This window comes from Miniopterus natalensis, chromosome 8 (assembly GCF_054644295.1).
Source record: "Miniopterus natalensis isolate mMinNat1 chromosome 8, mMinNat1.hap1, whole genome shotgun sequence".
Classification (NCBI taxonomy): Eukaryota; Metazoa; Chordata; class Mammalia; order Chiroptera; family Miniopteridae; genus Miniopterus; species Miniopterus natalensis.
The window spans coordinates 6,601,439-6,627,418 of NC_142088.1; the positions used below are offsets into that span (position 1 = coordinate 6,601,439).

General features: G+C 43.6%; 1 protein-coding gene across 1 annotated transcript in view; it reads right to left on the reverse strand.

Annotated features, from left to right (window-relative positions):
- Positions 1-918: 918 nt before the first annotated feature.
- COL4A3 (collagen type IV alpha 3 chain) overlaps positions 919-25,980 on the reverse strand; it is a 104,727-nt gene continuing 79,665 nt past the window's right edge. The window contains exons 30-52 of the mRNA XM_087819969.1: positions 25,530-25,680; positions 25,074-25,187; positions 24,382-24,549; positions 22,315-22,404; positions 21,892-22,026; positions 19,378-19,476; positions 18,569-18,658; positions 18,105-18,244; positions 16,919-17,045; positions 15,727-15,807; positions 15,267-15,365; positions 14,961-15,008; positions 12,552-12,737; positions 11,913-12,043; positions 9,474-9,546; positions 8,200-8,271; positions 7,987-8,112; positions 7,048-7,146; positions 4,728-4,940; positions 3,108-3,285; positions 2,887-3,001; positions 1,527-1,699; positions 919-1,003 (exon numbers count right to left, since the gene is read on the reverse strand). Coding sequence (XP_087676095.1) covers positions 919-1,003; positions 1,527-1,699; positions 2,887-3,001; positions 3,108-3,285; positions 4,728-4,940; positions 7,048-7,146; positions 7,987-8,112; positions 8,200-8,271; positions 9,474-9,546; positions 11,913-12,043; positions 12,552-12,737; positions 14,961-15,008; positions 15,267-15,365; positions 15,727-15,807; positions 16,919-17,045; positions 18,105-18,244; positions 18,569-18,658; positions 19,378-19,476; positions 21,892-22,026; positions 22,315-22,404; positions 24,382-24,549; positions 25,074-25,187; positions 25,530-25,680 — 2,793 coding nt within the window. The remainder of the gene's footprint in view (positions 1,004-1,526; positions 1,700-2,886; positions 3,002-3,107; positions 3,286-4,727; positions 4,941-7,047; positions 7,147-7,986; positions 8,113-8,199; positions 8,272-9,473; positions 9,547-11,912; positions 12,044-12,551; positions 12,738-14,960; positions 15,009-15,266; positions 15,366-15,726; positions 15,808-16,918; positions 17,046-18,104; positions 18,245-18,568; positions 18,659-19,377; positions 19,477-21,891; positions 22,027-22,314; positions 22,405-24,381; positions 24,550-25,073; positions 25,188-25,529; positions 25,681-25,980) is intronic.

Genomic DNA, 25,980 nt, shown 5'->3' on the forward strand with positions numbered 1-25,980 from the left:
ATTTTTACACAATAAACTTTCCCAATATAGTTTGAAAGAATATAAAAAACGTATTTTTACCAAAGAAGAATTAGAGAAGTAATAAGGGAATCTCTAATTATTCAAGTTAAATAGAATATTTAGAGCAAAGGAAAAATATGCCGAGCCCAATTAGCCAACAAATGCCTTACGTTCTTTCATGGGTTACTGAACTACTCTATTATATGCACCAACATTTACAGGGGTGGGGATAAAGCACACATCTAAATAAGTCGTTCTCTTGTTATTTGTGTGGGTGTACTGGTACCAGAAAAGCTAAAATTAGACACATTTCAGTGTAAGTATAAAAATATTCTATGAAAATTAATTCACTAAGGGTAAAAATCGTACCTACTTGGAACAAACAGGCCATATTCCTGCAGTGAAATGAATTCACTGGACAAACAAAAACACTTAAAGAATACAAAACAAAACCATACAATGTTTCCAAGGCTATCGTGATTCCATTCAGGGAACCTCCCTTTTGGCTTTAGTGCTGGGGATGCTTAAAAGTCCTAGACAGTCGCTGCACCTCAGTTGAACTCCGGTTCCCTCAAGCCTTAGGTCAGTTTACAGACCTGAAAGTCCGGCTGCATCAGCGATGCCTCAGACTCCACTCACCCCATCTCCTCTACTGAGAAGCCAGAGCCTTAGGAAGTAGGAGGTGGGGGATCTAAAGCTGACACGGCCCCCCTGAGTCTCAGGCGCTGGGGTCGAAGGGGGGCGAATCTTGGGGATTTAGTGGACCAAACAGGTCTGTACTTGTAGCATCGAACTTTGTACCAAGCGTCACAGAGTGATACTGTTCGGTCAGAGAAAAACACTTAAGCAGATGCATGCTCTGCACCATTACTGGGTTACTTAGGACGAAAATGAACAGTCCTGTTTGCTTTGCTTTCCTCAGCTTCTTTTCTTCATGCACACCCGGCAGCGACTTATTATCTGCTCTAACTCCCCAGCTTTCACAGTTGATGGAATAGGTTTTCTGAAAAAATAAAAATAAAAAATACCATCAATTTGTAGAAAAAAGGGAATGCTTACTGGGTTTGAGCTTTATTAATGCACATTGTAGCTCATCGAAACTTGATTAAAGGAGGTGTATTTCTGAAAAGGTATATATGTTGATATTTTATGATTTTAGTCATATTTCGGTAGCACTAAGGAAACATACAGATCATCTTTTTGTAATGAAAACTACCCCTATTTTTTAAAATAGTCTGTCTTAAAAGTCTTCCAATACAATAAATTGAGATTAGCAGGTTGTTTAATGGTTTCATTCAATAATTTACTATAAATTTATATCTACATATGAAATACACCTAGTGACGCCTCTGCTGGCGCGGTTGGTCCTTACGAGCTGGAAGTGCCGAGCTAAACAGGGTTTTATTGGCCTTCAAGGTTTCTAAAATATGAGCGTATCAACACACAGGCAACGAAGACCCACCAGCGGCAGCCTTTCAACCGCTCTGCAGCTGAGTCATAGGTTCAACTTGGCTTTGAGTAATTACCTGAACATTGTCTTTGGGTTTAGGGAGGCCAACCAGAAACTGTAGGAATTCGAGTAGTAGTTGCAGGTTCCTCTTCCGTGACATTCTATGAACGGGCTGGCTCGGAATTCCTCCAGGCAGGATCCGGGGGATGCCAGGGCTTGCCCGGCGCCCTCAGAGCCTGCGCTTGTGAACTAGCACAATAAAAATAGCTGAATGAGAATTCTGTGCATGGTGGCGATAGAAGGAAAAAAGAAAGAAAAAAAATTCATGAATTAAACTTCTTAGGCTTCTTAGCCCAGATGTGCTAACACCCCAGTTACTTTCCAAGTTGAGCTGCAGTCATCGCAAAGAAAATAAAGGCCGTCTTCTGCGTGGAATGCTCTTTTTCCCCACGTGTGACTTGCCGTTCGGGGATCTGCCTAAATAATAAAACTTCCAAAGGCTCTCTTTGACCCCACCCGTCACAGCCGCCCCCTTTACGCTGCCTTATGTCCTTCACAGTACCATTCACCATCTGCACTCATTCCTGCTGTTACTGTGCCTTCTCGATTATTGCCTCCCTTCCCCACCGGGGCAGAAGCTCCACGAGAGCAGGAGCTCTGGCTCGCTGCTGGGGTCCTTAGCGCCTGGGCCATTCCTGGCACATGGCAGGTGTTCAATAAGTACGTACAGAATTGACGACTGCAGGAATGGGCATCTGTGAGTGAAGGGGGGAGCAGTGTCTGAAATGGTGCTATACAGGGTAAGAGCCACCACTGCCTACGTGTGCGCCGCCCTGACCCACAGATGGCCGGTTCACAGGCTTCTTCGCTTAGCTCTTACATCCGGGGAATGTTTCTTCAAAAGGCTGTTTCTCTTAGCGCCCATCTTCATGGGAATGTCAAAGGAAACAGTATAAGGCGTGAAGATTTTGGAGCAGACAGATCTGGGTGCACATCCTAGACTTACCCCTTACCAGTTGTGAGACCGTGGGGAAATCACTCTTTTTTTTTTTTTTTTTTTTTGGCAAATCCGTAGATGATAGAAACCACCCTTGCAGGGTTTCCATAGGGTTAGGGAGGGTATATATAAAATATGTGCCACATGAAAAAAACAGACATTTTATTACCTATATTGTAGCTGCTATTCTGGAGCCTTATGTTAGCTCTAAATGTTTTATTTAGAATTTGCTGGTAATCTCCCGAGAAGTCCATTTTTTCAAATGCTCCGTTATTTACCCAAAACGGCTTATTGCTTTTAAAAAAGAGAGTATATTTTCAGATTTTCAAGCAAATGTTTGTGACATAGTGCATGTACTGATGACAGGCCCATCGTTTGGGGGGCGTTCAGGGTTCCACAGGCAGTCTTTACTATGAATTTGCTGTTTGTTTTTCCTTACCATGACGAAAGAAAATCCGGTCCAAAGGGAAATCCAGCCCTGGGGACACGCGGGAATGTCGGTGGTTTGGCTGTGCACGGCTATGGCAATCGCAGGGCCTTCGCAGACGCTGCATCTGCAACGTGAAACCGAGGACGCGGTGGCATCGCCACGCTCTGCGCTGTGATGTGCTGCCCGCGGTTCACCCGGTCCCCTCGCAGAGCTAAGGGATCGGGCTTTACCTGCTAACGTAAGGCTCCAGGGCCCTGCCGGTAAGTGGAGCCATGTCCGCGGGCATCGGAGCCGGTGTGGACAGCCAGTACGAATAATCATTCCGAGATGCGAAATTACATACATCGCCGACGTTACAGACTAAGAACGGCATCGTGGTAAATCGCTGCAGGCAGCTCCCAAGAGTTCCTAATAACACATCAGACGGGGATCACTCTCAGCAAGATAAAGTTATTTTGAATAGTGTTGCTCGGTAGAGGCTAATTAAAACATAACCTGTGTCGAGAACTGCAGAAAGAACACAAAAGAGTCATCGGCAAAACGTGCTCTGGGCGTTTTAGTGACGCTAGAAATCACAGACCCCAACGGGCAGACCCCCCTCCCCTGGCCCCTGCTTCTTCCTGCAGCACGTTCCGGTCAGTCTCGAGCTTGAGGGCTGGCAGGGGTCAGTTGGAAGCATGCTTTTGCTCAAAGTATTCCAGCTCTTGATACGTATATAATAGCTGATAGCCGGATAAAGCTTTAGAAAAGATGTCACTTTTAAGATGAAAAGCAGATAGGTGATTTAATTGAAAAATGTTTTTGTTGAACAGGACACGCTTTCTTGCCTTCAAGGGCAAGGCTCCTGGCTCCGAGCCTAAGATGGCAGAGTAGGGAGATCCTGAGCTCCCCTCCCCTCATGGACACCAAAGCTACAACTTCACACAGAACAGCCTCTCTGAGGATGACCTGGAGACTAGCAGAACAGATTTTCTACAACTACGGATATAAAGGAAAAGCCACATTGAAGCAGATAGGAGGGGCGGAGACCAAGTCTAGTCGGGATCCACCCTGTCCCCCACTCCCCATGCGGTGACCCGCAAGTGGGAGGGACATCATAGCCGCAGACAGAGGTCACCCCCGGAGAGCGAGGGATCCGAGCCCCGGCCTGGGGGCCCTGCATCAGGAAGAGGAGCCCCCATAAAACCAGCAGGGCTTATGCCTGGGGGAGCCCGAGGCCTGTAGGAAACCCAGGCTGCGCTCTGAGTCCCGGCACAGACGCAGCAGTTTGAAAAGCGCCTGGGTCGTATGTGAAGGTGATACGTCGACTAATTTTAGGGTGTGTGCTGGGGGGACAGGTCTGTTGGCACTTCCTCCTCTGTCAGAGGTGCTAGCAGGTGCCATTCCCCCCTTTCTTTAACCGAGCTGGTCTGACACTGGCAGGTGCCATTTCTGACAGGCCATTAATCTTGCTGACACTGTTCACCCCACCCTGGCGTTCCCGAGGACCCACCCAGGCTACACCCCTCCAAAGCGGCTCCCGCAGGCCCTGCCACGCCCAGGGGGCAGCCTCAGTCAGCACCCGCACGCAGCTGGAGAGTGGGCTTTTCGTGGCGGTCACTTTGTAAGGTGGATAGATGAAATCTCACTGTTATACCCCTGAAACTAATGATATTGAATGTCCTTTGATACTTTAATTACAAAGATCTTCATGTTTCAGAATAAAAATTAGGCTTGAGGCCAATGTTTTGTTTACTCTCTTAGAAAAGTACTGTAAGATACCAAGGTCCTTCCAAGAGAAGTACCCCAGACCATAAAAGTACAATCTGTATTTGGGACAGAGCGAGTGGGGACTGGGACTGTGACATTACCCAGGTCTTGTCCGTGAGCTTGTTCATTTCCTTGCACAAAAAGAAGAGAAAACCCGCTGTAGAGCGGCTCTGTTCCCTCCGGACACGGAGGAACTGCTGTGGTCTGACTATGCCGGGTGAAAATAAAGCCTCTCATCGCTGTCCTGTCCGCAGGTGGTCCGACGTCACCAGGTTTCCCCTTCACACCTGGGAGTCCATCAAATCCAGGTGGCCCTTGGAGAAACACATTGCACACGCTGTGACACAAACAGCCTCACGCCTGTTGTTCCAAAGGGCTGATTTAAATGCCCGTGTATGCCTGCTGAGCCCCAAATACAGAAAGGAGTCACAAGGGACAGTGGCTTATAAAATGTCCAAACAATATTATTAAATGCTGACTAAGGGCACACAGTGCCTGTTATAGGTATAAATGTATATCTTACGATGGATTTTTTGAGATCAGGTCTTTATTTGGTATTTCCCGGTGGCCTAGCACAGGGGTCTGCCTCTGGTAGGCCCTATGCACATATTTTATGCACAGATCAATGTACCCTACAGTGCAGGGAGCAAGAAATCAAATATCTATCATTTGAAAATCTATCCAGGGAGACATAAATTACACAGGCTTTCACAGCTTCAATGAACATGGAAAACACTGACGGTTCCTCTCAAAGGGGCAACCGTCAAGAATGTTTGGATCAATTAGTAAGGCAAATAAAAATAGAAGACTGTTTTTCTGTGATAAGAGTTTATATGAGTTAAAAAGCCAAAGTGCTTTTTTACTTTGTATTTCCTCTGCACTTGGAGCAGACTCATTAACACACATCCGTCACGACCCTTTTTCATCAGATATCCCGTTTATGGTACTGCCGGAGGCTGACCACCCCCCTCACCCCCACCCATTTCACTGCCACTGCGCCCTGACCCCCACCCTGGCCTGACTTGGGTGATGGTTCTTCATAGTTCTGAGGACAGGCAGAGACTTGGATATTTTGCCTATCGAGGCAAGGGAGGCGTTCTTCCCCTTAACCAACCATGCCACGCGGTCAGGCAGTGCCCGAGCTTAGTCCCAGTTATAAGTCAATACTTTTCATGAGGATTTGGAAAAGCCCCAGTATTATTATTATTATTTTTTAGTCTCCCCACCTATTCCTATCTTCTGGGTCCATGGCTCATTCTTTGAAATTAAAAATAGGCCACATCTAAATTCTTCCAAGTCGTCTTGCAAAGTCAGATTGCCATGTTTTAAATATATCAGACAGGGAAGGCATCTTCAGGGTCCCTAGTATGTGCCCACTTTCACGGAGGGCTACACCGGGCTCCAAGCAGAAGACCCCTTCAGGTCTCCGCACGGGAACTGAGAAGTGAGTAGCTAAGTGTGACGGAAGCCCAGGTGAGTGACTATGCAAATAAGCGTGATCCACGGGTAGTCTGCATTTCCAAGGGAGGCCAGGCGCTCAGGTTAGACCAACGCTGTTTCACTCTGAGATCTCCTTCTCATTCTTCTGAGGCCTTGGATAGCATTAGGACTATGTCTACTTACTAATTCTCAATATAGCACCTTTGCTCTCACTGCAGTCCCGTTCAGAAACACTGACTTGGTCAGTAACGTTTTTTAATTAATAGAATTATTAGTAAGACTTTTTTTTTTTTTACCACTTTGAAAAACTTTCACTCATGACAATACTAAATTATACATTATTATGAAATTAACATAATATTAACATTATATTTGAATTTTTAAAGATTCAAATCTCTGGACTTCGTAGTTTTATTATAGTAGATCTGGGCATATATCAGTAAGTTGGGAAATCACAGAAGTTTATGTTAACAGAGTCACCAATTCTAAAAAATAAGGTTGGGACATCTAGGTAGTTTCTAGGAGGTGCTTTCGAAAGTTCTGCAGAAGGTAGATTTGGATCCAGATGAACATATAGCTTATGTTCAGACTAAATATTTAAGAGGCTTTTTTCTCCAAGATACACAGGAATTGTTGGGTTGTAGTCAAGAATGACACCGTTAAAACACGGCTTTCCTACATATGGATATGGAGTTGCTCTCTATTTATGTCAAGACAATATTCTCTACTGTTACCACTCCTATAAGTAGATATTATTAACTAAGTACTCCTATAAATTAAAAACAGCACTGGCCTTTCTGAAAACAGAATCAGTGCTCCATGAGGTATAATTGTCCGCAGGCTAAAAATTGGGAGCACATCTGCCCAGTGAAGAGGTAGAAAGAAATGAGGCCTAGATTATCGCGGTAGCCACATATTCAAGCGAGACTCCTCCGTCTACTGAAACAGCGCTGGGGGGGGTGGGGCAAGCCAGCCGCTCACCTTGCCCTCCTTTAGAGCCCTTGTTGCCTTTTTCTCCAGGTGGTCCCGGCGTTCCTGGTTTTCCATCCTTGCCTGGCTTTCCTCTTGGCCCACAGGGTCCTACGCAAAAAAACACCAATAAAAACAAACCAAAAAGAGTCAGCGTCGTATTGAATAGTTCATATAGGATAAAAGGTAGGGCTGTCCCCTATCCCAGTTTTCCTGGGACCTCCCCAGTTTCAGCAATGAAATTTCTGCCAACTGAGCAGACTCTAAGCCTTGTGCAAACTGGGACAGTTGGTCATCCAAGTTGTTACACCCTAGTCCCCAGGGAAAAAGCCCCTTGAAAATGAACTACAAGTGTATGAAATACAGCATTTTACAATTGTGCTGCCATTTTGGTTTATGCTGTTCCAGAACTCACTATGCCCTTGTATTGATCAAAGTAATATGCCATCTCCCGGGTGATTCAAGCCAACTTAGAGCATAATTCCATTCAGAAGACTTACAATATGCTAAACCTGTATAAAGGGGTTAGTTCAATTTCCATACACTAATATTTTGAAAAGCTTTCATAAGATTAAGCATCCATTTGTATTTACTACTTTTCCAAGTGCTGTACAAAGTTAGAAAAGTATCAATACCCAGAAGTCAGATGTATTCAGGCAATCAATTAGAAATAGAGCTCTAAGATTAACGGTTGTCAGAGAAGACAGATATAATACTTTTACCTTAATGAAAAAAACCCTAAGTGCCCTTAAGTGTATTTGCTCAAATTTATACTATGCACGGCAGCTTTCGATAGATTCAAGGTCTCGTATTTGCTGGTCACGAGTAAAATGAGCTCAGTTCTGAAACTGATTGTAAAGAAACACTATAATGTGTAACATTTCCTGTGAAATATCTTTTGCTGGTTCCACCACTTCCTCATGATCCAAGTCAATGCTGCCAGTCCCGCACCTAGGATTCCCGGTGGCCCCGGTGGCCCAGGTTCTCCTTGCATCCCTGGCTCTCCCACTCGGCCGGGTGGCCCTGGGCTTCCTGGAAGGGAGATGATCTGCACTGTGCCAGGGTCTCCAGGTGGACCTGTTGACACGAACATAAGAAGATGACGGCTTTACTGATGAGCTAGCCTTTCCTCATGGAGGGCAATACTAAGGAGATAATATTTACCTGGGGGTCCTTTTGGCCCAGCTTTCCCTGGAGGTCCAATTGAGCCCGGAAATCCTGGATTACCCTTCTCTCCTTAAAAACAAGGCCGGGGGGGGGGGGGGGGGGGCGGGGGATGTGATTCTACTGAGAACAATAGGTCTCCTAGCTCTTCAGGTTGGTGATCGACTAAGGATAGAGGCTGGAAGTTATGACAAGGTTATACGCTCTGTGACAGCCGACAGCAATGATATTCACATGGGTTTTGGCATTTCATTTGGACCCAACCAGTCATGTTTAATATCTGTTGAAAATACATTCTAGAAGTAAGCATTAAGATTTTGTACTTTAGCATTGAAGGGGGAGAGTTTCTAAGAGTCCGCTATTTAAGTTCAGAAACCAATTCAATGTAATATTTAAGGTAAAGTATGAAGTGACATTGAAATCTATTCTAGCACTTCCTGGTAAATTATATTGGTTGTTGTAGTTATCTATTTTCTCAGCTTATTACTGGGGGTTTACTAAGATTCCAGAGTTAATTATGTTAGGAACTCTCAGGAGTATATAGAATATCTGTTTCGATAGAAACTGTCAAAGTGGTAAGATTTCTCTCCCAGTCTTTGACATGAATTAACGGTACCAAACCAAGAACCATTGATTTGGATAAATACTTTCATAAAAATCTTGACATGATGTAGATATTACACCTGGTTACTTAGAAAAGCTTTAATACTAACTATGAAATTCGTAGAAGAAATACAATAAAACAATTAGCAAAGGTTAACTGGCAACTGCACTATGAAGTATCCACTTGATACCAGAACTTGAGGGCGGTGTTAATATTTACTTATATACGCCAGAAGAAGCCTAAATATTTTTCCCTTTGAGAACTAAAAATTTCTAAATAAAAAAGTGCAAACTTCTTAGTGCCCGTTGCTAGATGGTCTTATTCTGAAATCTGAGAGTAACTGAACGTTTCATGGAACATACTTTAAGAGAACTGGATTTTATGAATCTCCCCTCTCAATACCTCTAAATATCTCACCAGAATGTTTCTTTCTTTAACAGTTTCTGTTTAGTTTTCCTATAGTTTCCACCTTTAAGGCATAGCTTTAATTGTTAAGTCCCCAGGGCTGGCTGCTGGTGGAATCTTCCTTCTTCTCTAGCACGGAGGGCTTATTTGTACCAACCCTAACTGTCTGGGGTGACCCTGGGAGTTCAGTAAACATGTGTGAGCCCTAAAATGTGAATCTCAGTCATTGTATTTGCGTCCAAAGGGCAGCACACAAAAACATTACCTTTCATGCCTGGAAATCCTGGGAATCCAGGGTGGCCTCTGGGCCCCGGCAGACCTGGAATACCTGGGCCTCCCTATATTTCAAATAAAAGTGGGAGCAGAACCACAGACAAATTTTAAAAATCACCACATTCACTGCAATTTTTTTTTTAAAGCAAACAGGATATAATATGTTGGGTAAGAGTGAGCTGAAGTTAAGAGGCATCATTTTAACCTTCCAATCCAGCGTTTCACCTCCTATAACTCCTCTGCCACCTAGACCTCATCTTAGGACTATCATTTTCAATAAAAAAGAAATAAAAAGTAACCTTAAGCCCAAAAGCAAACATAACTCCCGATACTTAAGAACGTTGTGTGAATATTGGATATAACCTTATAGGGAGAGCAAGCGCCAGATTGCCAGGATAAAATTCGTATTTGTCATTCTTGCAAAAATAAACTGTTGAATTGCAGCGCCACCATCCTTCTAACTAAGCCAGCTGAGCTATAATTACTCCTGGTCAGAGTGGTAGAAGAGGTAAAGCGTCCAGGGATGGGATCATGAGGGGTGGTCGGGGCAAGGAGGCAATGATGGGACTGGAGGGGACGCTCCCTCGGTATGAAGCTCACACGAACTGCTCCTGCAGCCAGGAGATGCCCAAGCAAAGGCATAGGCGGAGAGGGGAGGGGTAGGGCTTCCGAAAAGAGCCATATGTCAGAATGTATGTTAAATCTACTCTTACAGCATCCATGTGAATTGAGACAGGATGTTGCTACTGGAAAACAATGAACATGAAAAATGCCCAGAACAAGACTGCCCCTTGAGCCAGCTGTCGTTGGAGCAAGAAGACCAAACGAAGAAGGGGTCCTATCGCTTGGATAAGACGGTGTGAGGTTAAAAGAAGGAGAGAGAGCAAGTAGACCATCCGATCCAGGGCTCCCAGGCTTCTGAGGTCTGGCAGAGGTAACCAGGGAGGAGGCCTGGTGCCCAGCCAGCCCTCGGGTAGGGAGGGAGCTCTTCCATGCAAGGAGAGAGCTGGCGAAGGCACTCCGCCAGCTTAGACATCCGTTGAGAAGAATTCCCTTTCGAGTGCCAACGTAGAAGCCGAGACCTCGGAGCCCCCAGGAGATTTAAGAGCGATCACATTTCTAAACCAGACTTTCCACAGCCCAGTGTCCCTGGGAGAACTTTGATGTGATCACAGGGTCAGTGTTTGCCGCTTTCAAAGAATCGCGGAGAACATGAGAGATACCTAAGGCTGGAGAAGGGGAGATATCTAATTCTCCAAATAAAAAATTAAAAAAAAGGTTTCAAAAGGGTAGATTTTGGAAACCAAATACCAAGAGATCTTAAGAGAGCAACATGATTCCTGACCCAGAACTCCGATGCCCTCATCGGCTTCCAAGAATGCGATGTAAACAGAGGAATCAGAGAGCTGGGAAGATGCCGAGGCGCCGAGCGAGGGGCTGAGCTGGGAGAGATCAGTAGACCCGGAGCGTGAGCCTAACTGAACAAGATGACATCTAAGAAAGATAAAAGGGAAAGTCCCGCACTTAAGTCTCAAGTAAACAACAGACAGGGTAAGAGAACTTAGTAGCAGCTCCCGAGGAAAAGGCACATGGGCTTTCATTGACCGTAAGCTCAGTGGGCCCACACGATGGTGTCCTGGGGGCCGAGCAGCCCGCGTGGATTTTAGGTGGGATTATAAAGTGGCGATGTCAGGATAGTGAGGCTCCCCTTCTCCAGGCTCTCCACAGACCCCTGAGTTCTCACTCCTGGGTGCTTTTTGTCCAGGGTCTGCATTTCTAAGAGAGATATTGACAACCTAGGACATATTCAGAATAGAGTCAGGGTTGGTTGATGAAAGGTTAAATTGAATTTGGAAGAACACACAGGTATTTATTGGTGGAGAAAATATAGGGGTGGGCAAAAGTAGGTTTACAGAGTTTATTCTTGCGTCACTATTAATTAATTAGTTAGAGTATTTATTATTATTATTAACCTACTTTTGCTCACTCCTGTATTTGGAAGGGAATGGGAGGTATTTACAAACACTGGAAAGTATGTCATGGGGAGAGAATAGATAGACCTTTAGGGGACAGAGCACATAATTTCGAAAGCATTTTAGCAGAGAAAAATTATGTTGTCTTCTAGAATGATCCCAAGCTCCTAGGTGTTTTTTGAAGTTTCCATCACTGGAATTGCTTAAAATCAAAACAAGGAAAGGTCAGGAATGACACAAAGAAGGGTCCCACGTGGGCCACACTTTTAGAGGCCTCTTAGAGGCCAAATCCGTCCAACGCTTACGACTCTGATTCTTTGGACCTCTGGGCTCTGTCGTCTCTCGAGTGCTCGGCACAGAAGCACCACAGATGGGAAACTTTTATTGCCTCTTGTATGTGGGATCCTGGCAATCGATTTGGAAGAATATAAGAAGTCAGAATGATTTCCCACACTTACCGGAGGACCCGGTGGCCCGGGGTCTCCCACGGTTCCAGGTGGGCCTCTTGGGCCCGGCTCGCCAATAGATCCCTTGTCTCCCTTTATGCCTCTGACGTGACTCCCTGGCGGTCCGGGGGGACCAGGCTCACCTGAATTCACAAAGAGCCCGTCAGTGCTGCTCGTCAGGGAGCTTGGCGGGTCAGTGATTCTTTGAAGGAAGTGCAAACCCTGCACCAGACCGTTACCCAGAGCAGTCTCCCCTTTGGGAGTATGATGGGTGTGTGGCCAAGACAGAAGAAGACACCACCAGTGAGGCGCCTGGTGCAGGGTGAGAACCGTTTCTCCTCGACGAAGGTCTGTGCGAGCAGGACCGCGCCTGGCCCGGTACCTGACACAGAGCAGGAGCTCGTGGGTGGGCGGGTGCATCTCTCTCTATTAGGCTGATTAATTTGGCATTTACTAATCTGTCAGACAGGCCAGTCGGCCTCAACAATACCAACAGCTTTCGTGCGCTCTGTCTGGGAACCGGTGGGTGGGGGGAGACGGGGAAGACCGGAGGGCAAAGAAGCAACGAGGGCACACGAGGGGGAGGGCGAAAGCTCCTGATGTTAAACATCGTTTTCATTCTTTTAACGTATTTAAAAGTAGACCCTCTACCTGGGTCTCCTCTTGAGCCTGGTGGACCTCGGTTTCCTTTCTGGCCGTGGATGACTGCACCAGGGAAGCCTGGTGGCCCTGGGAATCCTGCCACTCCAGGGGGTCCTCGCGGCCCAACGTCGCCCACCATCCCTTTCCTGCCAGGGAAGCCGGGCAAGCCTGGGGCTCCTCTGTCTCCTTTTGCTCCTGCAAACAGAGAGGTTTTATAAGTTTTCCTAATGCCCCTACACTGGGAGTTAGAGTGTGTGGTTATCTCTAATAACGTAGACACTTTGCTTAAACATGTTAAGATTCACTATACATATATGATGCTGGTAAAAGAAATGTAGGTTTCGACTCAGTTCTGCCTCCGATTAGCCATTCGATCTTGACAGACCACTTCACCTTAACATTCTTATTTTGAAAATGAAGGTAGGACCTGACCTAGCTCAGTTCTTTAAGGATCCAGTGAGATAATAAATGGAAAAGCGAGATGGAAAAGCATGTGCCAGGTCTAACGCGCTGGTCTGACTCAGCAGAGCGCGCAAAGCTAAGCTTCCCGGCAATGACATGTGCATTCGAGGGGTCGCCCGGCTCAATCCAGACAAAGGGACAGCAAGGCTGTAATCCTGGCCCTGTCCTCTGGCTACTTCTCCCCCACATGGCAAGCCCTCCTCCGCGAGGCATGATGCGGCAGGAGGTTTGGATTCACCAAAGAAGACCCCCCACCACCCAAGGTCGCAACTGAAGAGAGAGATTTTTAATCGCAGAGAACCTTCAAGAACTTGTAATTTGACATTCGCGAAGGGAAGATGTTGTAGGAATGGAAAATAAACCTCCTCCTCTCTCCCATCTTTGTATGATTCTAGAAACAGCAAGTGGCAGGAAAGCAGGAGAGAGATCTGATGGAGACAAGGGGTGGGACCGGCTGGTGGCACAGGGGGAGGCCGGGAAGTTATGCGAGGGCAAGACCCAGAGAGCCGGTGGAAGTAAAATGGGCGGATGGCGGCTCTCTAGCCCTTCGTCTATCATGGTCTTTAGCTCTTCCATGCCCACAATTTATCTTTTAAGGTGTTTAGATGACTTCAGCTCACTCTGCGCTGTGAAATGCTGTATTTGCCCAACGGTCTGGCGATGGTCTGAGGCGCCAAGATGCTGTCTTGGGTTGTATACTCCAAGTCCTTTCAAATTCCTCCTTGTTTTACAATATGGTTTCTTTTTTAAGATTTGAGAGAATAAACTAATGAAAAGGATTCATACCTTCCAAGTCTCAACGAGCTCTTCTCCGTATTTAGTTATCCTGGAGGGACTGGAGGCGCATAATCATTTACTTAGAGAATTAGGCTATTTGTTATTTTTTGAGGCTTTTTTAAAATTTAAAGTGTGATCATCTTATATCAAATGTTATTTCCAATTAAATGCTAAGGATTTCCAAACAGTTAAACTGGGAACTTAGCCCAGGAAAATGAACAGAAATTCTCCTTTGGGCCATAATTCTAAAACTTGACTGGGAACTTGACTGGGAAAGCCTTTGTGTTCGTGTTCGTGGGGGAGGGTGTGAGAGACGTGGGGACATCAAGCTCCACCAAAAGGACTATCACACTATTCAGAAACAAACAGAAAAGGACAGCTTTTGTCTATGTTCACAGCTGAGCTGGTAGCAAGAGCAAGTTCCTGCCCCTCTGAATTTCTCAGAGCATCACGCTACTTCTTGCTGGTTCTTGTGAGTAGGATTTAGGCTAATCTTTGCTAATGAAATAGTGCTATCCACAGGCCCTATGGCTGAGAAGGGTCAATAAAAGGCACAAATAAGCTAATATTTCTTCTGGCAGGTTTCTCTACAAAATGAAAAAAGTCAAGCTGCTTATCTCATGAAACACTGGCACGAGGAAGTCAGAACGGCAGCCTGTCCGACAAAAACGCCTGTGTGCTTTGAACGACATGCTCAGTAAAATGTCAGGTCCGGGATGTTAAGAGAATTTACAAGCAGGAGCGTGAACCACAGGCTGGCTCTGGGGGTTAGAACCAGGCCTATGAAGATAACATAGTGGGCGTGACGACCACACCTCAGCAGAGCAGAGAGAGGTGTTCAGTGAGAAGCCACCCATCCCCACCTTCATCCTTTGAGGAAGTGACGGGTGCATTTAAGCCACAGCAACAACAGAGCAAATATATAAGAAGTCATTTTATTTTTAAAGACTTTCAGAGCAGGAAATCCCCAAATTGGATCAGTTTCTAATTCATTCACTTTGTTGTGATGATAATAATTAAGCGTTTTTATCTGAATACGAACAGTATAAATACCCTGTGTTACCACTGGTGCTTCTTTAATTCCATATGTTAAGTTTATTTTATATTTCAAGCACATAATGTTAGACTCTGTCCTTGACCATATCAAATCACCAGGGTCAGGAAGGAAGAACTGCTTACCTTGAGCACCGGGTTTCCCTTTTGGCCCTGGATGTGCCCCCAGAAAACCTGAAGGAGGTAATTTTGGCATATTAATATTTTATATGTGGTTAATTTTATTATACAGATATAATTTATTCTGCTTGGTCAGTTTCCCTTTGACAAGAAAAGGAATTTTAATTATCACACACCCAGAACACAATAAAGGCCATCCGTTCTGCCAGAGAAAAATCTCTAGAGCAGTGAAAAGTTACTAATTAATTATTAATTACTAATTATTTCATGCAAAATAAAACTAGTGAATCTAAGACAGTGAGCAAATCGTACCTGCTTCTCCCTTTTCTCCTGGGGGACCAGGAATCCCATCACATCCTTGGTCACCTCGCATACCCATGGGTCCAGGATTTCCTGGGAGTCCTGGAGGGCCTGGGGAAAAAATGCCATTCAAAGAGAGGCCTTCCTTCTGATCAATGGCCTCATGTGCCAGATGTAAGTAATTCTGGTACAGGTGTTTATTTTTCAGAACCGTGGTTATGTGAAGCTAACTTCACAAGGAACACTGTGAACAGACTGATACGATCACGAGGATGACCACTTGGGAATGGCTAGGTTGGCAGGTCTCTGAATTAGGTGTAAATACCGATGCATTTCTGCCTGAGGATGAGTAACTGGAAGCTGCCTTCTAAAGAGCGGTTGTGGCTCAGGGATACAGCTGAAGGGGGAGTTCAAACTCGGGGGAGACTACTTCCCTCAGGAAAGGGCAATAGACAAAGGAGAGAAAGGAAACCTGGAGGGCCTTTTGTTCCTGGGAATCCAGGGAAGCCTTTCATTCCTCTCAACCCCATTTCACCGTCAGGACCTGGCCTTCCTATGAATGGAGAGAGAGGGAAAGGAAAAAACACACCAAGAGATAAATGGTTACAATTGGCTGAAATGGTCGGTTGTCAGTCACCTGTGCTCGCGCTGGTGTTCAGTCACCTCAGGCTGTTGTGTTGGGTGCTATTTCCCTAGAGAGGCACAGCAAAGTGTGGAGTCACTTTCAAAGCTGTGCATACAGCAAGCATGTGGCCCACTTGATATCTGATTTATTGCTTTGCTTGGGGATTAGCAGCAAATCCAAGGGACCTTTTAGTGTTGAAAAGATAATTTAAAATAGTATCATTAGGTAAGACCTGAAGCTGCAACCCAGTCGCTTAGCAGTTGTTTTCAGTAAAGCAAAACAAAGTCTGAAACCTGAATTATAAGCAAAAAAGAAAGAAAGCCAAAATTCGACCTTGAGACATGCCAGAAAAAAATAAAATCACAACAGTGTTATGGGTTGAATTCAGTTGTTGCTAATTTATACGTTGGAGTCCTGACCCTCAGTACTTTAGAATATTAGTGTACTTGGAGGTAAGGTCATTAAAGAAGCAATTAAGTTAGATGAGGTCATTGGAGTGGGCTGTACTCCAATATGACTGGTGTCCTTATAAGAACAGGATATGTGGGCACAGGCACAGAGGACCGACGCAGGGGGAAGGTGGCCCTCTGTAAGTCAAGGAGAAAGGCCTCAGAAGGATTCAACCCTGCTGATACCTTGATCTCAGACTTCTAGCCTCCAGAATTGTGAGGAAATAAATTTCTGTCTTGTGTTTTTGTTACGGAAGCCTTAGAAGACTAATACAACCATCATAAGGTTGGGTAATGGACTAACATTTCATGTCTTTAGGTTGGACAACTTGAGGCAGCACCTCAGAAGTTTTGTTTACAGGAGCAGCTTTTTAGATCCTCAGTTCACCAAACTGGCTGATCAGTAAATAAGGCTCCTCCTGATTAAATTTGCTGTTTCTTAGTGTCTCAGAATTTGAAGATGAAAGTTGAATAAAAGCAATTATAGTACAAAAGCCTAAATTGCTTTCTGTCCACAGAGGCGATTCTAGGAGGTGAGAGCCATGCTAGGTGTCATGCCTCCAGCTCTGAGTTGTGAAGACGATGCTCACCTGGGTGGCCGGGACTTCCAGGATGTCCAGGGGCTCCGTCAGGCCCAGCAGGCCCTGAATATCCAGGTGGCCCAGGTGGCCCTCTTTCTCCTTTCTTTCCCATGACACCTGGCAATCCTGGTTCTCCCTTAAATTCAGTCAAACACCTTTAAAATTCTCATATAAGCAGGGTATGTTATCAGAATTAAGTAGAAACTATGTTTGTTTGCATTTATTTAATTATGATTATCATTTTTATTTAGCTGGTTAGGTGGCAATTCATAGTGAGTGTGTGCTAGGTGCCAACTCTGTAGAAGGTGCTGGGAACAGGACTGCTACATGTTTTGTGGGGCCCAGCCCAAAATGAATTGTATTCATTTTACATTCAGTTTTAGAAGATTAGCAGACTTCTTGGTGTCCCACAGACTTTAGGGATGCACGTGGAATCCAATGTTAAAACCCCTGCTTATGGAAATTTCTATTAATCATTCTCTATTGATCTAGCTCTGGCTTTTATTGTACATATACACAGGAAGGTTGGAAGGAAATAACCCTAAAAAAACCAGCTGAGCCCCATGGAAACATTTGGTTATTACTTGGTACAACACGCTAGCAAGGGCTTTGAAAATGCAACCTCTAGTTAATAGCACAAGCAAGGAGAACATTGAGACAAAATAAATTTCTGTAATTTCATTCTGTAATGGAATGAAAACAATTAAAGTTCTGAAATAATTAAGATAAATGTACGTATCTTAGGATTTTATTTGCTTTTTGATGATGCTTTAAAGTTATTTTATTTTATATCTTTTATCATAGTTTAATAAATCAAGTTTGTTTGATTACAAGGTTTGGAAATTTATTTTTTTAAGTCTGTGTGGGATGAATCCATAGCAGAGACTGGCTACTTTGTATCACAGGAAAAACAAACACTGCCCTGTCAGATTGCGTGAGCCTCTGATCACTGCCTCCTTCTGGCAGCACACTTAAATTGCAGGGACAATGATGAGAGTTTCTTGGGAGTTGAAACTGGTGGGAATAAATTAAGAAGTAGACAGCTCCTCAGTTGTGAAGATAGGATTAAAAAAAACACACAACTAACTAAAAATACAATAATATTTAAAATTTTCTCCGCCTACATTGAATCCATATACTAGTTGGTATTTAAAAGACTCACTCCGAAATGCAAATACTTCAGTGGCCTGTATACCTTAGGTCCTGGTGGTCCTGGCCTTGTACCTTCTGAATAACCTGGCTCTCCCTTATCTCCTTGGAGACCATCAATACCTGGGAGGCCTGGTCTTCCAGGGAGACCTGGGAGTCCCACAGTTCCCCTCTTTCCTTTGGATCCTGAAATTAGAAAAGAAATCAGATAAAGTAGGTAAACACAGGGATCTTGTAGTGCCCTTTCCACAAACCACCTTTCTTTTAGGAAGTTGACTCTTCAGTATCACTAATGTATCAGGTAGTCCTAATGGATGACTTTTACACAATATAAATATTTACTTTTTTCTCACTGGTGTTCTAGTTGCACATAGTACATTTGTTTGAAATAAACCTAGTTGTTTTACACCAACTTTCTAAGATGTGGAAAGTTAGAACAAATAATACAAGAAATCTAGAATTGGGACTCATAATGAGCTTGTTAGCTCTTAACAGGATCTTACACATTACCTGGCATCCCCATGTTCCCCATGCTTCCTGGCACTCCACTGGGGCCTGGTTCTCCAGGATGCCCATTGCTTCCAGGATCTCCTCTGGGGCCTTGAGAGCAAATAAACAGTCATACACCCTGCATAGTTTCTGGACACAGGTGCTCAGTAAATATTTGTTGCTTGTATGAATGCATGTGTCCAGAGCAGTCAGGCCAGCTAGCTAGCTGCCTTTTGCTTTCATATAAGGAGAAGGCTGAGGACCCAGAAATGTAAAATTAGATAAAGTTAGAATTAGTAGGCCTGGATTTTGAACACCAAGATCATCCTAGGACCAAGGCCAGCAGGAAAGAGTGGGCCCCCTGTGACCAGATAGAAATAAATTTCTGTACTGAAATTTTATTGCCATGTAATATACTTTGTTATTGATAGGATCACAGAGAATAAGGGGTTACTTTAATTGTTTAAAAATTACTTTGCCAACTCAATAACCTGTTTAAAATAGAAAGAGGCAAATTTGAAAACCTCTAAAAAGCATTATCTGATTTTCTTCTATGATTATAATATTGTGGTAAAGTTTACAATACATATTAACAGTTTCAAAATAAATTTTTTAGTACAAACATGAAACTTTGTGTATGTTAATATTTTTAGTTAATACAGGCTGACTACACACACCTTCATTTTGGTTTAATTTAGAAGCAGATTTCTGTGGGAAGACTACTGGAGTGGAATTTGTATTCATACCAGTAAGTCTAGAAACACATTTTTGTTCCATTTAGATCTAGGAAAACTTAAAACCTGTTATTTCCATTAGCAAATCCGCTATACCTGGTGGTCCTGGTGGCCCAGGTGGCCCTTTGAGTCCATCTAAACCCGGTAACCCTGGAATGCCTCTGTTTCCTTTCTCACCCGGCCGTCCTGCAAACCCTAAAGTTAAAACAATGTATTAAAAATACAGGTTAGAATCCTATCAGAATTATCTACATCTTAATTAAAATGGATGAAATATTATAATAGGATATTTGTTAAGAGAATGGGCAGGTGGGGACATATATCTTTTTAAAAAGGGGATTAATTGAGAAAATGTATAAAGCATTAGCACTGTGGCTGGCATGAGTTAGCTCTCAAAGAAACTAGCAAGTATCATAATGTTAACACTTCAGACAGACATTATAAGAATTAATGGCCTAAATATGGTTTCGTTTTGTTTTATCTTAGTAATGCCAGAAGACCATATTTTTGTCTAGATGATCCCATTCTCAGTCCATTTATTATAACTGTGGCGTATTAAGTAACCAGCGTATGACAGGTATTATTCTCAGTTCATGATCTTATTTAACCTGCAGGCAATCTCAGTCTGTCCTGGAGCCTTTCTGGATAGAGTGTAGAGATGAGGAAACTGGCCCTAAGAAGTCAATGGACTAAGCGAGAGTCACACCGCCATCAGGGGTAGTGTTGGGATCTGAGCCCCGCTCTGCAGGCTGGAGAGCTCCTACACTTCCACAGCACCATCCTGCTTTTGTAAAACATGGCTTTGATCACACTATTTTCCTGATCAAAAATATTCCGAATTGTCTTTTCATACATGCACCTAAGTCCCCCGCGCAGACTCCTTCAGGAGAGGACCACAGCCGTGCTTATCTGCACCCTCGCTATCTCATCCATTTGCGGAGGGTGTCTTTGAGTCAGAAATTAAGATAAAAGTGGGTTGTATTTAAGTTAGGGAGGCCTCGATGGCATGATCTTTCTCTTGTTCCACCTCTGCTCCTTGGTTTTGCATTTGAAAGGCCAGAAGAGAACACAGAGGACATTTTTTCATGCACATTGAACTCTGGGTGAGTAAAAGAGTTTTGTTAGAACCATGGAAATGGCACGTGTCCCTCTGCACCTTACAAAAGGAATTCTTTAATTACAGATTAGTATCCATTGTGAATTCATGATGTTAGAGCCAACCTTTAGCTTATGCAGGAGCTGATATGCTAGTCATACTCTTTTCAAAATGTTCCCAATACTTCTGAGATTATCTAGAATAACCCATTGACTTGGTGTCCATGTAGACAGTTTATGAGGACTGGGCCTTTGTGGCAGTATTTTTTTTTTTTCACACCTTGGCTTAGATCAGTTCTAGGAGATTTTTATAAAATTCATGTTACTTTCTAATTCATTGCAAAAAATGTAGTGCAATCTTCTGTTTGCCTCCAGGATGAAACTATGTCTTTGACACCAGATTACATAGTGACTACCCAAAAGGGCTTTACATCCTTTTTGGAAAAAACACCTTTCTATAAATTGATTTTTCTAATGATTATCCTTTTTTTTTTTTTTAAGTTGGCAAATTAGTTAGAATCAGTCATGTTCCAGACCCTGTGACGTCCTTCCTAATCCTGGGAAAGGCCACTAGTCTTTGTAGTGTACAGCACCCTGTGCAGGATTCATTAGCAAATCTTTACTTAGATTATACATCCTTATGTGCTACGCATAAAAATATTTGTTGAATACAATCTCACGTCTCAAAATATGTTACAAATTACTCAAAACTTAATTCAGTTTTGAGACTGAAAACACATATTTCTTTATTTTTCCCTGCTATGGAAGTTGGATCTGCAAATATAGCATTTTACTGAGAAATTCTCTGTTTTTCTAAAATTACTTGGGATTAAAATTGGTCAAGGAGACTATAAGGCAGGCTTTCTTAAAATTTGGTTTTACATTGGCTATATTGATCATATAGCAAAAACTGTCACAGAAAGTGCTCAGATAACTTGAAATAATTTGATTGTGTTTAAATTTTAGCCTAATAGCTACAGCTAACAATCAGCAACATTCTAAAGCATTAATTTTCAATTAAACACACTGTGGGGTTTTTTGTGTGTTTTTTTTAGTAATTAGTCTCCAAAGGATTTTGAGAGTGAGAAGCAGTTTTTGGATGCAATGAGAAAAATTGATCCTGATAGTTGATGGAATACAGTGGAATTTGGGATGGAGGTTTCTGTTTCTGCCAGGGAAGGTTTTATGTGGCACTTCCTAAGGGTTCAGTTTTCACCTTACTTAGCAAATAGGGGTTTTGAGGCTTATGATTTAAAAATTGACTAGTGAAAATTTAAAAGCGTCAGACCAAAATGCAGAATTGACTTAGAAATAAAAAGTTATGCATTTAAGAAGCAACCTATTATGGTGCAAGGCACATGAGACCCAGTTCTAATGCAGGCTTGAGCCACCAACTGGCTGCGGAACTGTGGACAGGACATTAAACACTGCCCCTCACTGTCCTCAGGGCCTGGATAATTCTTAGTCTCAGAATCAGCTCTGATGTTCTGGTTCCAAATGTAAGGCAGTCCATACCTTTGAGGCCTGGTTCTCCTTTGTCCCCCGGTGAGTGGGATATTTGAGAAGGCCCGGGGGAGCCTTTAGCTCCTTCTTCCCCTTTGGCTCCTGGGGGTCCTCTCTCACCCTTTGCTCCCGGAATTCCAAAGCTACCTGTAAGACAGGAGTAACCACAGCAGCTCCTTAATTCTCAAGTAGTTCATACAGATTCAAAAGTTAACAGTGCTTACCATAAAAACAAATAAGCCCAAACACTTAACAGTGCTGAGGCCTTCATAAATAGTTTCCCAAAACAGCCTGCAGGGGAAAAACATGATCCCATTCAAAGGGGAAAAGGTAACACAGGAAACAGCAAAATCAAATACATGGTTCTCTCAGACCTATTTTCCCCTCAAAGAACAAAATATAACTTATTTTGCTGTTCTTTCCTCCCTCACTTACCTTTCTGTCCTGGGGAGCCTGGGGTCCCAGGAGGCCCTGGAAGGCCAATGCTGCCAGGAAAGCCCATCATCCCAATTGTTCCTCTTTCCCCTGTAGAAACAAGTAACACAAAGCAGCACACACGTAGAATGAGAAAGCAAATACCCCATAAAATAAAATATATTTAGAAGGAATGTTTTCTGTAGATAGGAAAATAACCCTATTTGTCTAGGAGTCTCTGTTACGTCATGTGCATGAAAGTCATTGTAACAGACCACATTTGTGGGTAAGAATAGAATATGTTTAGGTTTTGGATCATTTCTCCTCCCATGACCAGTAAATTTCTGTTATATCCCCTTATTTTATTTCCTTCATAGCTGTTGTCTAGAGTTGAACTCGTAACGAATGTATTTGTGACTGTCTCTCCCCCTGTTGGAGGTGGCCTCTTGTCCACTGATGTGTCGCTAGGGCCGGGGACAGTGCTGGCGCATGGCAATAGCTCAGTCATATGAATGACAGAACACTGTGCAGATTAAGTTGTTAATCTGGGTTCTTCTCTGGAGGAAAGGTCAATGATGTCCTATGCCTCGAGAATATTGGAATATTCTTCCCAAATGTATAAACTTTCAAAATAGTGATGAAATAAAGTAAATTATAAGGGAATGCTATGGATAACTATATGCCAGCAAATTAGATAACCCAGAGAAAATGGACAAAGTCCTAGAGAGAAGCAGATTACCAAAACTGACTCAAGAGGAAACAGAATATCTGACTAGACCCATAACAAATGAAGAAATTAATTAGTAATTTAAAAAATTCCCCAAAGAAAAGCCTAGAACCAGATGACTTCACTGGCAAGTTCTACCAAATGTTTAAAAAATATTCGTTCTTCACAAACTCTCCTAGAAAACACAAGAGGAGGGGACACTTCCTCTCTTGTTCTATAAGACCAGCATTCCCCTGATACCAAAGCCAGGCAGAAACATCATTAGCAAAGAAAAAGACCAGTTTCCCTTATAAATATAGACGTAAACATTCTCAACAAAATACTAGCAAATATGTTTTAGTAGTAACATATAAAAGGGATCACACAGCAAAAATAGTCATAGCTTAGGCAACTGGGAAAGGTGATCATCCCACCACCACCATTTCCTTGCCCTCCAGCCCCTTAACAAATAATTCAGAAGGAAAAACGTACACTGACTGAAAGAGAAGTACAGAGATGAAAGCCTATGCCTATGCCCAGTTTATACAACCACCTTAAAAGGAACAGGCGAAAGAAAATGGTAGAAGAAAAATAAAAGCACAGATTCGTGGCTTCTTTCTACCGAGATGGCGCTGTGCCCACCTCCTCCCACAACTACATCAAAATTACAACTATACTGCAGAACAACCATCACTCAGAACTGCCTGACATCTAGCTGAACAGAAGTCCTACAACTAAGGATATGAAGAAGAAGCCACATCGAGACTGGTAGGAGGGGAGGAGACACAGAACAGGCTGGTCCCACACCCACACGTGGTGGCTAAAAATCAGGAGGGCTACCTTGGCTGCAGAGGTCCCCCCCGAGGAGCTAGGGGTCCCAGCCCCCACCAGGCCCCCCAGCCCCACACTAGGCCTCCCAGCCCAGAGGTCCAGTGCTGGGAAGAGAAGTCCCCATAACTTCTGGCTGTAAAAACCAGGGAGGATTGTGGCTGAGTGAGACGGAGGGTTGCAGGAGTCCCGGGTAGTCCTCTCACAGGGCCCACACATGGGGTTACTTGGACTCCCTCCCTGTGGGCTCCAGTGCTGAGGGAGCAGCTCAACAGGCGCCCAGGACATACGCAGAACAACTAAATTGCCTGGCTTCAGGGTGGGGGCTGGAGGGGTAGCTTTCTCACAGAAAGTACAGGATAGGGAATACAGCCAATAATATCATAATAACTATGTATGGTGTAACATGGGTTTTAGATTTATCGGGGTGATCACGTCATAAGATATATAAGTATCTAATCACTATGTGGTACACCTGAAACTAATACATATTATATTATATGTCAACTGTAATTGAAAAGTAAAAATAAATAAATAAAAGCACAAGAAAATACCTGGTGGCCCTAAAGATCCTGGATTTCCTGGATATCCTTTTTGACCAGGTGGTCCCATCTCGCCTTGATGACCTGGTATTCCTGGGGGTCCAGGTTCTCCAGGAAGTCCTGGCCTATCCAAGCCCGGAACCCCTGGGTCTCCCTTTAGTCCTGTTTCACCTTTTTTGCCTATATATGAATGAATGAATGAAATTAAGGAATAAACATGCAAGTGCTTCCCCCATCAACTCCAGAAATATTTCATGGCTGCAAATATTTAGCTTTGTGTTTTGGGGCTAAATAAACCACACACTTATCGGACTGATTAATTGATTGATTGGTTGGTTTATGTCCCCTCCTATAAAAATTTTAAGATCCCTTCTGGCTTTAGCATTGTCTGTTTCAATGACTCATGAAGTAATAAAATGTAGAATTAAGATCTATTTTCTAGTCCTGCAGGCAAATCCTGGGACTGCACTTAAGGACTGTGCCTCAGTCTTGAACTTGCAGAACACGTTCAGTGCCACTCCCCTTGAGTGAGTCCTCACTGCAACAAATCCATGACAACAAGGTTTATGTTTCATACCATTTCCCGCTGAGGAGTGGTCAGGACTTGCTGCTGGACAGTCCCCAAGTTAAACAGCAAAGCGCAGAGCAGGAGTCCCATGTCACTTGCCCATCTAGTGACTGGTTTTTTAAGGTCCTCCTCTTACCTTGGTGTCCTTTCAATCCATTTAAGCCTGGAAGTCCTTGGGGTCCCCTGGGACCCTCCATGCATCTTCCTGGGAGTCCTTTTTGTCCAGGTGGTCCAGGCCGCCCTGGATCCCCTGCAAAAAGAGTCCAAGTATATATTCAAGGGCCAAAACCCAAGGTCCTAGTATTGCTATCCCAATCATTCCCCTGTAACTCGCCCCCCTCCACTAACATGGACCAATAATTAATACCATTAATATGTCCTATATAGAGAACACTCATTAAGAAGGAAGGAAGAAGGAAAGAAGGAACAAAAAGTAGAACAACAATGTTGAATGAAAAATAATTAGGCCCCGTAGATTCTATTTATTCATCTAGAACTTAGAGACTTTTTCACCCCTACAGCACCTACACATTCAATTTGCTGCATTTTAGCTGAGCTCAGTGGAGAAAAGTAATCGCGCTTGCTATAGTACCTCGTGGTCCATCAAGCCCTCCAGTTCCTGGAATTCCAGGGTGACCTGGAAATCCAGGGAGTCCAACTTCTCCCTTTTCCCCAGAATCGCCTCTTTCTCCTGGGAAGCCTGGTGCTCCTGGTTCTCCAGGCATGGCTAGTCCGGGTTCTCCCTATAACACAGAAATTACATTAGTTTTATGATGTAATGTTTCTAAACCCTTATTAACTACTGGCTGGTCTTCGGGGCTATTTACTTGAAAATAACATCATTATGGAGGTTCTAAGTCCCTTTTTTCGCAGTCATCACCATTTCATCAACTCTCCTTTCTCAACTCTAGTTGCTGACTTTTCTATAAAATTATGTTATAATTCATTAGAGTCTCCGCTTTTTCAGAATACTGTGGGATTTTCCATAAACAGTCTAGATGTCTCTGCTCCTGAGTTTTTCTCGTAGCCATCCATGTTTCTTT